Genomic DNA, 15,078 nt, shown 5'->3' with positions numbered 1-15,078 from the left:
ATAATCTTCCATAATAGTTCTTTATTATGAGGGAAATATGACTTTACATTAAATTCCACCAAACAGGTGGGAATCAAAGATAAAGTCTCACCATAAAATGTTGACATAAATCACAGAGAAAAAATAAATAATAATAATAATTCATACTTTTACATTTTGTCTTTTTCATTTTTACATAATAGTTTTTTATTTGACATTATTCCGAAAGAGAACAGATTTGGGCCTTCGGGACAAGCACGTTGTTCCAAACAGACAGTAGGGTTGCAGAATGCCAGTACATTCCCCAAATTCCCAGGTTTTCCAGAAATTGTGAGGAGGATTGACTTCCTGCTTATTCCCTCACTATTCCAGGAATATTTCAACAGGGATTTCTGGAAAACCTGATCATTTTTGGAAAGTTACATTAATTTTGCAACCCTAAGCCAGAGGTATAAAAAACATCTGTGGATCATCCTGACAAGATGGTGGGTTATATTCTGTGCACTTCATCTTTTATATTGAAGGCTAAACACAGGATGTATCCCAAATGGCACCCTATTCCCTATATAGTGCACTACTTTTGACCAGGGCCCTGGTTGCAATTTGGGATGCAAAAGGTTTGCGGACCAGGTGAAATATATAGACCACTCTTTGTATTGTATAAGGAAACAAGTATTTGATTGTTTTCTTGCATCTTGATTGTCCTTCAGAGAGATAGGTTACTGTAGTAGTGGCGTTCAGTCTGATCTGGCCTTGTTTGTGTCCCAAATGGCCCCCTATTCCCTACACAGTGCACTACTTTTAACCAGAGCCCATTGGGGGGAACACATTGTGTTTCTATTCAAGGATTGACTTCATTCAATAACTAACTAACTAACTAACTAACTAACTAACTCCTGACTACTTTATTACCAGAGCCCATTGAGGGGAACACATTGTGTTTCTATTCAAGGATTGACTTCATTCAATAACTAACTAACTAACTAACTAACTAACTAACTCCTGACTACTTTATTACCAGAGCCCATTGGGGGAACACATTGTGTTTCTATTCAAGGATTGACTTCATTCAATAACTAACTAACTAACTAACTAACTAACTAACTAACTAACTAACTCCTGACTACTTTATTATGTTGGTATTATTTTAATATCTTCTATTGTTTATTATTGTTGTTGAATTGTCCAGAAACAACCTGAAGTCAGCGTTTCATTGGACAGTGTATACCATACGTATCCCACACATACGACGAATAAAACCTGAAACTTATTTTCCCCAGCCAGTTACTAACGCCAGAGGAACACATGTTAATTGCCAAAGACCTGAATAAAATCCAAAAGAAATGAACAATCCTGCACAGCATGAATTAAAAAATAAAACGTATCTTCATTGCCAACGTTGTTGGATGGTGTGGGAATACTACTACTACTAATTGAGGCATAGCTAGAGGGCCCTCTAGTGGTTGTGACACGCCATTACTTCTAATTAACAAAAGGCATAGCTAGAGGGCCCTCTAGTGGTTGTGACTTGCCACGACTACTAATTAACAAAAAGGCCAACTAGCACATTCTCATTGTATTGAATTCCACGGGATTCCACTCTAATTATAAACACATTAAATAAAACAACTTATTCACTGGCCAAATAAGCCTCTTAGGAACAACACTATAATGACTCCATACTCAGCTTGGGGACAATGAACCCACATATGAAATAAAATCCATGGACACAGCCTGACAGACAGACAGACAGACACAGTCATTACACAGCAGAGGAAGCAGCACTGAGAAAGGTTAACAAGTGAAATATACTGTCAGGTGAAAATGCTCTGTAGCCATGAAGTGCTTTGAAAGGCTGGTCATGGCTTACATCAACAACATTATTCCAGAAACCCTAGACCCACTCAAATTTGCATACCGCCCCAACAGATCCACAGTTTATGGAATCTCTATTGCACTCCACACTGCCCTTTCACACCTGGACAAAAGGAACACCTACGTGAGAATGCTGTTCATTGACTACAGCTCAGCGTTCAACACCATAGTGCCCTCCAAGCTCATCACTAAGCTAAGGACCCTGGGACTAAACACCTCCCTCTGCAACTGGATCCTGGACTTCCTGACGGGCCGCCCCCAGGTGGTAAGGGTAGGTAACAACACATCTGCCACGCTGATCCTCAACACAGGGGGCCCCTCAGGGGTGATTGCTCAGTCCCCTCCTGTTCACCCATGACTGCATGGACAGGCACGACTCCAACACCATCATTAAGTTTGCCGACGACACAACAGTGGTAGGCCTGATCACTGACAACGATGAGACAGCCGATAGGGAGGAGGTCAGAGACCTGGCCGTGTGGTGCCAGGATAACAACCTTTCCCTCAACGTGATCAAGACAAAGGAGATGATTGTGGACTACAGGAAAAAGAGGACCGAGCACGCCCCCATTCTCATCAACAGGGCTGTAGTGGAGCAGGTTGAGAGCTTCAAGTTCCTTGGTGTCCACATCACCAACAAACTATCATGGTCCAAACACACCAAGACAGTCGTGAAGAGGGCACGACAACACCTTTTCCCCCTCAGGAGACTGAAAAGATTTGGCATGGGTTTTCAGATCCTCAAAAGGTTCTACAGCTGCACCATCGAGAGCATCCTGACTGGTTGCATCACCGCCTGGTATGGCAACTGCTCGTCCTCCGACCGCAAGGCATTACAGAGGGTAGTGCGTACGGCCCAGTACATCACTGGGGCCAAGCTTCCTGCCATCCAGGACCTCTATACCAGGCGGTGTCAGAGGAAGGCCCTAAAAATTGTCAAAGACTCCAGCCACCCTAGTCATAGACTGTTCTCTCTGCTAACGCACGGCAAGCGGTACCGGAGTGCCAAGTCTAGGTCCAAAAGGCTTCTCAACAGCTTCTACCCCCAAGCCATAAGACTCCTGAACAGCTAATAAAATGGGTACCCGGACTCTGTTTATTATCTATGCATAGTCACATTAACTCTACCTACATGTACATATTACCTCAACTACCTCGACTAACCTGTACCCCCGCACATTGACTCTGTACCGGTACCCCCCTGTATATAGCCTGTATATAGCCTCTGTACCGGTACCCCCTGTATATAGCCTCTGTACCGGTACCCCCTGTATATAGCCTCTGTACCGGTACCCCCTGTATATAGCCTCTGTCCCGGTACCCCCTGTATATAGCCTGTATATAGCCTCTGTACCGGTACCCCCTGTATATAGCCTCGCTATTGTTATTTTATTGTTGCTATTTTTTACTTATCTATTTTTTACTTTTTCTTAAAACTGCATTGTCGGTTAAGGGCTTGTCAGTAAGCATTTCACTGTAAGGTCTACACCTGTTGTATTCGGCGCAAGTGACAAATAACATTTGATTTGATTCGATTTGATTAGTACAATCGTTTGCATCCCACTTAATAATAAATAATAATAATAAGCCATTTAGCAGAGTCTTTTATCCAAAGCGACTTTCAGACATGTGTGCATACATTTTTACATATGGGTGGTCCCAGGGATCGAACCCACTACCCTGGCGTTACAAGCGCCGTGCTCTACCAATTGAGCTACAGAGGACCACACTTCTGACGGAGGTCATGATTGGAGCTGTTGTTATGTTGGGGTTTAATATACCTGTTCTGCAGGTAGAAGTCTCATTTAAAGACATAAAAACATAATGCTGTTCAAATATATACACCATGTCCTGTTTCAGCCTTCCTGCTAGTTTCTGAGACACAAAGTAACAAGTGGCTTTTGAACAGTTTGAACCATGTCGATGATCAGCTGATATCAGTCTAAGTCTTTGAGTATTCTCCGGTTCTTCTGGGATTAGTAATATTGTGTTTCACACCGTAGCTGCTCCATAAAGACAGACTGATCTGGATAAACTACATATTGATTATAGATTGTCAATTCAAAGCAGTATTGGACATGTACCAGAAATGATTTTTAAAGTGATCAATAGCATCACATGTAAATTGTAGTTATTGAGATTATTGCAACATATCAAGCACATCAGGAGCGATGTTTTCCCCCAATCTCTGGAGAATTGACCAGAGAAACTCAGTATAACTTGGTTTCAGTATAACTTGGTTTCATTATAACTTGGTTTCAGTTTAACTTGGTTTCAGTTTAACTTGGTTTCTCTTCTGCTCTGTGTATCTACATTACTAAATGTAGGTCATCTTGCTAGAATCTTCAACACTTTGTTATAGAATACATGACACATTTATGAACCCGTTTTTCAGCTTGTAGGAGTTTAGTATTCTGCATGAGTAGTAAGATGATATGTAATTCCATCCAGAGGACAGACAGACTCCTTAGACCCGGTCACATCAGCTTCGATGACAGACGACCACATTTAAAACCACTCAGAGACCATTACTATGTAGCTCAAACCACTCTCCATCATCATTGGTAAAGTTAGGAGAATGGTATTGTATTCATTTAGTCCATCACATCCCTACAGTATCTAACATAGAGGCAGTATCCTCATTGCTATAGACAACCTTTAACCTAGAGTATCTAACATAGAGGCAGTATCCTCATTGCTATAGACAACCTTTAACCTAGAGTATCTAACATAGAGGCAGTATCCTTATTGCTATAGACAACCTTTAACCTAGAGTATCTAACATAGAGGCAGTATCCCCATTGCTATAGACAACCTTTAACCTAGAGTATCTAACATAGAGGCAGTATCCTTATTGCTATAGACAACCTTTAACCTAGAGTATCTAACATAGAGGCAGTTTCCTTATTGCTATAGACAACCTTTAACCTAGAGTATCTAACATAGAGGCATTATCCTTATTGCTATAGACAACCTTTAACCTAGAGTATCTAACATAGAGGCATTATCCTTATTGCTATAGACAACCTTTAACCTAGAGTATCTAACATAGAGGCAGTATCCCCATTGCTATAGACAACCTTTAACCTAGAGTATCTAACATAGAGGCAGTATCCCCATTGCTATAGACAACCTTTAACCTAGAGTATCTAACATAGAGGCAGTATCCTTATTGCTATAGACAACCTTTAACCTAGAGTATCTAACATAGAGGCAGTTTCCTTATTGCTATAGACAACCTTTAACCTAGAGTATCTAACATAGAGGCATTATCCTTATTGCTATAGACAACCTTTAACCTAGAGTATCTAACATAGAGGCAGTATCCTTATTGCTATAGACAATCTTTCAGCAGGTAACAGTCAGGAGCCAATCTGTAGTGAGCACTGAGACAGAACATTGCACATGGAGCTTATGACTCATACGATGCGAGACCTTCCACTTCCTATTGTGTCAGTTGGGAGGGTGTGTGTTTGAGGACGTAGTGGGTTGAGGATTGGGCACTTTGGTAACCTGGCCTTACATTCAGCTGGTGAGAGGGATGTTGCATTGCCATCTGGGAGAAGAGGAGGAGGAGGAGGGGAGGAGAGGAGGGAGGAGGAGATGAAGAGGAGTCTCCTCAGCAGAAGTAGATCTCTCCATCTATAGGAGGATCTAGGTGCTGGGTATCTATGGAGACAAATAGAGAAACAGATTACAATCACACCCCTTTCATATTTACAGTGCCTAGTGAAAGTCAACACACCCCTTGCACAGTCTTCACATTTTGCTGCCCAAAACAAAAACATGTTTTTTTTGTCAGGAATAAACATGAAAGGAGCAGCGGTCTGAAACCGGACCCTGGGATAGACTGTTGACTGGTCCTGATGGGTCCAGTCCTCTGAAACCTGACCCTGGGATAGACTGTTGACTGGTCCTGATGGGTCCAGTCCTCTGAAACCAGACCCTGGGATAGACTGTTGACTGGTCCTGATGGGTCCAGTCCTCTGACCCTGGGATAGGCTGTTGACTGGTCCTGATGGGTCCAGTCCTCTGAAACCTGACCCTGGGATAGACTGTTGACTGGTCCTGATGGGTCCAGTCTCAGTCCTCTGAAACCTGACCCTGGGATAGACTGTTGACTGGTCCTGATGGGTCCAGTCCTCTGAAACCTGACCCTGGGATAGACTGTTGACTGGTCCTGATGGGTCCAGTCCTCTGAAACCTGACCCTGGGATAGGCTGTTGACTGGTCCTGATGGGTCCAGTCCTCTGAAACCTGACCCTGGGATAGGCTGTTGACTGGTCCTGATGGGTCCAGTCCTCTGAAACCTGACCCTGGGATAGACTGTTGACTGGTCCTGATGGGTCCAGTCCTCTGACCCTGGGATAGGCTGTTGACTGGTCCTGATGGGTCCAGTCCTCTGAAACCTGACCCTGGGATAGACTGTTGACTGGTCCTGATGGGTCCAGTCTCAGTCCTCTGAAACCTGACCCTGGGATAGACTGTTGACTGGTCCTGATGGGTCCAGTCCTCTGAAACCTGACCCTGGGATAGACTGTTGACTGGTCCTGATGGGTCCAGTCCTCTGAAACCTGACCCTGGGATAGGCTGTTGACTGGTCCTGATGGGTCCAGTCCTCTGAAACCTGACCCTGGGATAGGCTGTTGACTGGTCCTGATGGGTCCAGTCCTCTGAAACCTGACCCTGGGATAGACTGTTGACTGGTCCTGATGGGTCCAGTCCTCTGAAACCTGACCCTGGGATAGGCTGTTGACTGGTCCTGATGGGTCCAGTCCTCTGAAACCTGACCCTGGGATAGACTGTTGACTGGTCCTGATGGGTCCAGTCCTCTGAAACCTGACCCTGGGATAGACTGTTGACTGGTCCTGATGGGTCCAGTCCTCTGAAACCTGACCCTGGGATAGACTGTTGACTGGTCCTGATGGGTCCAGTCCTCTGAAACCTGACCCTGGGATAGGCTGTTGACTGGTCCTGATGGGTCCAGTCCTCTGAAACCTGACCCTGGGATAGACTGTTGACTGGTCCTGATGGGTCCAGTCCTCTGAAACCTGACCCTGGGATAGACTGTTGACTGGTCCTGATGGGTCCAGTCCTCTGAAACCTGACCCTGGGATAGACTGTTGACTGGTCCTGATGGGTCCAGTCTCAGTCCTCTGAAACCTGACCCTGGGATAGGCTGTTGACTGGTCCTGATGGGTCCAGTCCTCTGAAACCTGAGCCTGGGATAGACTGTTGACTGGTCCTGATGGGTCCAGTCCTCTGAAACCTGACCCTGGGATAGACTGTTGACTGGTCCTGATGGGTCCAGTCCTCTGAAACCTGACCCTGGGATAGACTGTTGACTGGTCCTGATGGGTCCAGTCTCTCTGAAACCTGACCCTGGGATAGACTGTTGACTGGTCCTGATGGGTCCAGTCCTCTGAAACCTGAGCCCTGGGATAGACTGTTGACTGGTCCTGATGGGTCCAGTCCTCTGAAACCTGACCCTGGGATAGACTGTTGACTGGTCCTGATGGGTCCAGTCCTCTGAAACCAGACCCTGGGATAGACTGTTGACTGGTCCTGATGGGTCCAGTCCTCTGAAACCTGACCCTGGGATAGACTGTTGACTGGTCCTGATGGGTCCAGTCCTCTGAAACCTGACCCTGGGATAGACTGTTGACTGGTCCTGATGGGTCCAGTCTCAGTCCTCTGAAACCTGACCCTGGGATAGACTGTTGACTGGTCCTGATGGGTCCAGTCCTCTGAAACCTGAGCCTGGGATAGACTGTTGACTGGTCCTGATGGGTCCAGTCCTCTGAAACCTGACCCTGGGATAGACTGTTGACTGGTCCTGATGGGTCCAGTCCTCTGAAACCTGACCCTGGGATAGACTGTTGACTGGTCCTGATGGGTCCAGTCCTCTGACCCTGGGATAGGCTGTTGACTGGTCCTGATGGGTCCAGTCCTCTGAAACCTGACCCTGGGATAGACTGTTGACTGGTCCTGATGGGTCCAGTCCTCTGACCCTGGGATAGACTGTTGACTGGTCCTGATGGGTCCAGTCTCAGTCCTGATTTAAATGTGCATGAAAATCAGAGACGAGGTCTGAATATTGCTGTCCATCAATGACTCCCAACTAAATTTACTGAACTTGAGCAATTTTGACAAAAACAATGTATAAATGTTTCCATAAGAATAAGGTAGAGATGGCAGTACCGTACTCAAATGGCTGCCCAAGGTGATTCCACCAAGTATTAACTCTGGGTGTGAAGACATACACAATGAAGACAACTGGAAACCCCCATATCCCAGCACCAGCACATACATATACTGTAGTAGAATTTCCCAGGCCACAGACCCATCAGCCAATAACTGGACTGGATTGGGATCTCAAAACAATTATAATGCTTTATATGTACTGTACTGTAGTTATACCTGCTGACTGTCCTCCCTGACCGTCCTCCCTGTCTCTACACTGTACTGTATTTATACCCGCTGACTGTTTTCTACCTGTCTCTACACTGTACTGTAGTTATACCTGCTGACTGTCCTCCCTGTCTCTACACTGTACTGTAGTTATACCTGCTGACTGTCCTCCCTGTCTCTACACTGTACTGTAGTTATACCCACTGACTGTCTCACTGACTGTCCTCCCTGTCTCTACACTGTACTGTAGTTATACCCGCTGACTGTCCTCCCTGACTGTCCTCCCTGTCTCTACACTGTACTGTAGTTATACCTGCTGACTGTCCTCCCTGTCTCTACACTGTACTGTAGTTATACCTGCTGACTGTCCTCCCTGACTGTCCTCCCTGTCTCTACACTGTACTGTAGTTATACCTGCTGACTGTCCTCCCTGACTGTCCTCCCTGTCTCTACACTGTACTGTAGTTATACCTGCTGACTGTCCTCCCTGTCTCTACACTGTACTGTAGTTATACCTGCTGACTGTCCTCCCTGTCTCTACACTGTACTGTAGTTATACCTGCTGACCGTCCTCCCTGACTGTCCTCCCTGTCTCTACACTGTACTGTAGTTATACCTGCTGACCGTCCTCCCTGACTGTCCTCCCTGTCTCTACACTGTACTGTAGTTATACCTGCTGACTGTCCTCCCTGACTGTCCTCCCTGTCTCTACACTGTACTGTAGTTATACCTGCTGACTGTCCTCCCTGACTGTCCTCCCTGTCTCTACACTGTACTGTAGTTATACCTGCTGACTGTCCTCCCTGTCTCTACACTGTACTGTAGTTATACCCGCTGACTGTCCTCCCTGTCTCTACACTGTACTGTAGTTATACCTGCTGACTGTCCTCCCTGACTGTCCTCCCTGTCTCTACACTGTACTGTAGTTATACCTGCTGACTGTCCTCCCTGACTGTCCTCCCTGACTGTCCTCCCTGTCTCTACACTGTACTGTAGTTATACCTGCTGACTGTCCTCCCTGACTGTCCTCCCTGTCTCTACACTGTACTGTAGTTATACCTGCTGACTGTCCTCCCTGTCTCTACACTGTACTGTAGTTATACCTGCTGACTGTCCTCCCTGACTGTCCTCCCTGTCTCTACACTGTACTGTAGTTATACCTGCTGACTGTCCTCCCTGACTGTCCTCCCTGTCTCTACACTGTACTGTAGTTATACCTGCTGACTGTCCTCCCTGTCTCTACACTGTACTGTAGTTATACCTGCTGACTGTCCTCCCTGTCTCTACACTGTACTGTAGTTATACCTGCTGACCGTCCTCCCTGACTGTCCTCCCTGTCTCTACACTGTACTGTAGTTATACCTGCTGACCGTCCTCCCTGACTGTCCTCCCTGTCTCTACACTGTACTGTAGTTATACCTGCTGACTGTCCTCCCTGACTGTCCTCCCTGTCTCTACACTGTACTGTAGTTATACCTGCTGACTGTCCTCCCTGACTGTCCTCCCTGTCTCTACACTGTACTGTAGTTATACCTGCTGACTGTCCTCCCTGACTGTCCTCCCTGACTGTCCTCCCTGTCTCTACACTGTACTGTAGTTATACCTGCTGACTGTCCTCCCTGACTGTCCTCCCTGTCTCTACACTGTACTGTAGTTATACCTGCTGACTGTCCTCCCTGTCTCTACACTGTACTGTAGTTATACCTGCTGACTGTCCTCCCTGACTGTCCTCCCTGTCTCTACACTGTACTGTAGTTATACCTGCTGACTGTCCTCCCTGTCTCTACACTGTACTGTAGTTATACCTGCTGACCGTCCTCCCTGACTGTCCTCCCTGTCTCTACACTGTACTGTAGTTATACCTGCTGACTGTCCTCCCTGTCTCTACACTGTACTGTAGTTATACCTGCTGACCGTCCTCCCTGACTGTCCTCCCTGTCTCTACACTGTACTGTAGTTATACCCGCTGACTGTCCTCCCTGTCTGTCCTCCCTGTCTCTACACTGTACTGTAGTTATACCTGCTGACTGTCCTCCCTGTCTCTACACTGTACTGTAGTTATACCTGCTGACTGTCCTCCCTGTCTCTAAACTGTACTGTAGTTATACCTGCTGACTGTCCTCCCTGACTGTCCTCCCTGTCTCTACACTGTACTGTAGTTATACCTGCTGACCGTCCTCCCTGACTGTCCTCCCTGTCTCTACACTGTACTGTAGTTATACCTGCTGACTGTCCTCCCTGTCTCTACACTGTACTGTAGTTATACCTGCTGACTGTCCTCCCTGCCTCTACACTGTACTGTAGTTATACCTGCTGACCGTCCTCCCTGACTGTCCTCCCTGTCTCTACACTGTACTGTAGTTATACCTGCTGACTGTCCTCCCTGTCTCTACACTGTACTGTAGTTATACCTGCTGACTGTCCTCCCTGTCTCTACACTGTACTGTAGTTATACCTGCTGACTGTCCTCCCTGACTGTCCTCCCTGTCTCTACACTGTACTGTAGTTATACCTGCTGACTGTCCTCCCTGTCTCTACACTGTACTGTAGTTATACCTGCTGACTGTCCTCCCTGTCTCTACACTGTACTGTAGTTATACCCGCTGACTGTCCTCCCTGTCTCTACACTGTACTGTAGTTATACCCGCTGACTGTCCTCCCTGTCTCTACACTGTACTGTAGTTATACCCCCTGACTGTCCTCCCTGTCTCTACACTGTACTGTAGTTATACCTGCTGACTGTCCTCCCTGACTGTCCTCCCTGTCTCTACACTGTACTGTAGTTATACCTGCTGACCGTCCTCCCTGGCTGTCCTCCCTGTCTCTACACGGTACTGTAGTTATACCTGCTGACTGTCCTCCCTGACTGTCCTCCCCTGTCTCTACACTGTACTGTAGTTATACCCGCTGACTGTCCTCACTGACTGTCCTCCCTGTCTCTACACTGTACTGTAGTTATACCCGCTGACTGTCCTCCCTGACTGTCCTCCCTGTCTCTACACTGTACTGTAGTTATACCTGCTGACTGTCCTCCCTGTCTCTACACTGTACTGTAGTTATACCCGCTGACTGTCCTCCCTGTCTCTACACTGTACTGTAGTTATACCCGCTGACTGTCCTCCCTGTCTCTACACTGTACTGTAGTTATACCCCCTGACTGTCCTCCCTGTCTCTACACTGTACTGTAGTTATACCTACTGACTGTCCTCCCTGTCTCTACACTGTACTGTAGTTATACCTGCTGACTGTCCTCCCTGTCTCTACAATGTACTGTAGTTATACCTGCTGACTGTCCTCCCTGTCTCTACACTGTACTGTAGTTATACCCCCTGACTGTCCTCCTGACTGTCCTCCCTGTCTCTACACTGTACTGTAGTTATACCTGCTGACTGTCCTCCCTGTCTCTACACTGTACTGTAGTTATACCCCCTGACTGTCCTCCCTGTCTCTACACTGTACTGTAGTTATACCTGCTGACTGTCCTCCCTGTCTCTACACTGTACTGTAGTTATACCTGCTGACTGTACTCCCTGACTGTCCTCCCTGTCTCTACACTGTACTGTAGTTATACCTGCTGACTGTCCTCCCTGTCTCTACACTGTACTGTAGTTATACCCCCTGACTGTCCTCCCTGTCTCTACACTGTACTGTAGTTATACCCCCTGACTGTCCTCCCTGTCTCTACACTGTACTGTAGTTATACCTGCTGACTGTCCTCCCTGTCTCTACACTGTACTGTAGTTATACCTACTGACTGTCCTCCCTGTCTCTACACTGTACTGTAGTTATACCTGCTGACTGTCCTCCCTGTCTCTACACTGTACTGTAGTTATACCCCCTGACTGTCCTCCCTGTCTCTACACTGTACTGTAGTTATACCTGCTGACTGTCCTCCCTGTCTCTACACTGTACTGTAGTTATACCTGCTGACTGTCCTCCCTGACTGTCCTCCCTGTCTCAACACTGTACTGTAGTTATACCTGCTGACTGTCCTCCCTGTCTCTACACTGTACTGTAGTTATACCTGCTGACTGTCCTCCTGACTGTCCTCCCTGTCTCAACACTGTACTGTAGTTATACCTGCTGACTGTCCTCCCTGTCTCTACACTGTACTGTAGTTATACCTGCTGACTGTCCTCCCTGACTGTCCTCCCTGTCTCTACACTGTACTGTAGTTATACCCGCTGACTGTCCTCCCTGTCTGTCCTCCCTGTCTCTACACTGTACTGTAGTTATACCTGCTGACTGTCCTCTTTGTCTCTACACTGTACTGTAGTTATACCTGCTGACTGTCCTCCCTGTCTCTAAACTGTACTGTAGTTATACCTGCTGACTGTCCTCCCTGACTGTCCTCCCTGTCTCTACACTGTACTGTAGTTATACCTGCTGACCGTCCTCCCTGACTGTCCTCCCTGTCTCTACACTGTACTGTAGTTATACCTGCTGACTGTCCTCCCTGTCTCTACACTGTACTGTAGTTATACCTGCTGACTGTCCTCCCTGCCTCTACACTGTACTGTAGTTATACCTGCTGACCGTCCTCCCTGACTGTCCTCCCTGTCTCTACACTGTACTGTAGTTATACCTGCTGACTGTCCTCCCTGTCTCTACACTGTACTGTAGTTATACCTGCTGACTGTCCTCCCTGTCTCTACACTGTACTGTAGTTATACCTGCTGACTATCCTCCCTGACTGTCCTCCCTGTCTCTACACTGTACTGTAGTTATACCTGCTGACTGTCCTCCCTGTCTCTACACTGTACTGTAGTTATACCTGCTGACTGTCCTCCCTGTCTCTACACTTTACTGTAGTTATACCCGCTGACTGTCCTCCCTGTCTCTACACTGTACTGTAGTTATACCCGCTGACTGTCCTCCCTGTCTCTACACTGTACTGTAGTTATACCCCCTGACTGTCCTCCGTGTCTCTACACTGTACTGTAGTTATACCTGCTGACTGTCCTCCCTGACTGTCCTCCCTGTCTCTACACTGTACTGTAGTTATACCTGCTGACCGTCCTCCCTGGCTGTCCTCCCTGTCTCTACACGGTACTGTAGTTATACCTGCTGACTGTCCTCCCTGACTGTCCTCCCTGTCTCTACACTGTACTGTAGTTATACCCGCTGACTGTCCTCACTGACTGTCCTCCCTGTCTCTACACTGTACTGTAGTTATACCCGCTGACTGTCCTCCCTGACTGTCCTCCCTGTCTCTACACTGTACTGTAGTTATACCTGCTGACTGTCCTCCCTGTCTCTACACTGTACTGTAGTTATACCTGCTGACTGTCCTCCCTGTCTCTACACTGTACTGTAGTTATACCTGCTGACTGTCCTCCCTGTCTCTACACTGTACTGTAGTTACACCCGCTGACTGTCCTCCCTGTCTCTACACTGTACTGTAGTTATACCCGCTGACTGTCCTCCCTGTCTCTACACTGTACTGTAGTTATACCCCCTGACTGTCCTCCCTGTCTCTACACTGTACTGTAGTTATACCTACTGACTGTCCTCCCTGTCTCTACACTGTACTGTAGTTATACCTGCTGACTGTCCTCCCTGTCTCTACAATGTACTGTAGTTATACCTGCTGACTGTCCTCCCTGTCTCTACACTGTACTGTAGTTATACCCCCTGACTGTCCTCCCTGTCTGTCCTCCCTGTCTCTACACTCTACTGTAGTTATACCTGCTGACTGTCCTCCCTGTCTCTACACTGTACTGTAGTTATACCCCCTGACTGTCCTCCCTGTCTCTACACTGTACTGTAGTTATACCTGCTGACTGTCCTCCCTGTCTCTACACTGTACTGTAGTTATACCTGCTGACTGTACTCCCTGACTGTCCTCCCTGTCTCTACACTGTACTGTAGTTATACCTGCTGACTGTCCTCCCTGTCTCTACACTGTACTGTAGTTATACCCCCTGACTGTCCTCCCTGTCTCTACACTGTACTGTAGTTATACCCCCTGACTGTCCTCCCTGTCTCTACACTGTACTGTAGTTATACCTGCTGACTGTCCTCCCTGTCTCTACACTGTACTGTAGTTATACCTACTGACTGTCCTCCCTGTCTCTACACTGTACTGTAGTTATACCTGCTGACTGTCCTCCCTGTCTCTACACTGTACTGTAGTTATACCCCCTGACTGTCCTCCCTGTCTCTACACTGTACTGTAGTTATACCTGCTGACTGTCCTCCCTGTCTCTACACTGTACTGTAGTTATACCTGCTGACTGTCCTCCCTGACTGTCCTCCCTGTCTCTACACTGTACTGTAGTTATACCTGCTGACTGTCCTCCCTGACTGTCCTCCCTGTCTCTACACTGTACTGTAGTTATACCTGCTGACTGTCCTCCCTGACTGTCCTCCCTGTCTCAACACTGTACTGTAGTTATACCTGCTGACTGTCCTCCCTGTCTCTACACTGTACTGTAGTTATACCTGCTGACTGTCCTCCCTGACTGTCCTCCCTGTCTCAACACTGTACTGTAGTTATACCTGCTGACTGTCCTCCCTGTCTCTACACTGTACTGTAGTTATACCTGCTGACTGTCCTCCCTGACTGTCCTCCCTGTCTCAACACTGTACTGTAGTTATACCTGCTGACTGTCCTCCCTGTCTCTACACTGTACTGTAGTTATACCTGCTGACTGTCCTCCCTGACTGTCCTCCCTGTCTCTACACTGTACTGTAGTTATACCTGCTGACTGTCCTCCTGTCTCTACACTGTACTGTAGTTATACCTGCTGACTGTCCTCCCTGTCTCTACACTGTACTGTATTTATACCTGCTGACTGTCCTCCCTGTCTC

The 15,078-nt window shown here is 47.2% G+C and overlaps 1 protein-coding gene across 1 annotated transcript in view; it reads right to left on the bottom strand.

The window, feature by feature from the left end:
• Positions 1 to 3,520: 3,520 nt before the first annotated feature.
• Positions 3,521 to 15,078, bottom strand: part of LOC121559698 (A-kinase anchor protein 13) — a 120,171-nt gene continuing 108,613 nt past the window's right edge. The window contains exon 23 of the mRNA XM_045217466.1: positions 3,521 to 5,523. Within this exon, the coding sequence (XP_045073401.1) occupies positions 5,474 to 5,523 (50 nt within the window). The 3' untranslated portion in view covers positions 3,521 to 5,473. The remainder of the gene's footprint in view (positions 5,524 to 15,078) is intronic.

Source organism: Coregonus clupeaformis, unplaced genomic scaffold, assembly GCF_020615455.1.
Source record: "Coregonus clupeaformis isolate EN_2021a unplaced genomic scaffold, ASM2061545v1 scaf1065, whole genome shotgun sequence".
NCBI lineage: Eukaryota > Metazoa > Chordata > Actinopteri > Salmoniformes > Salmonidae > Coregonus > Coregonus clupeaformis.
Note: the sequence above shows the minus strand (reverse complement) of the source record. Positions and strands in the feature narration are given on the sequence as shown.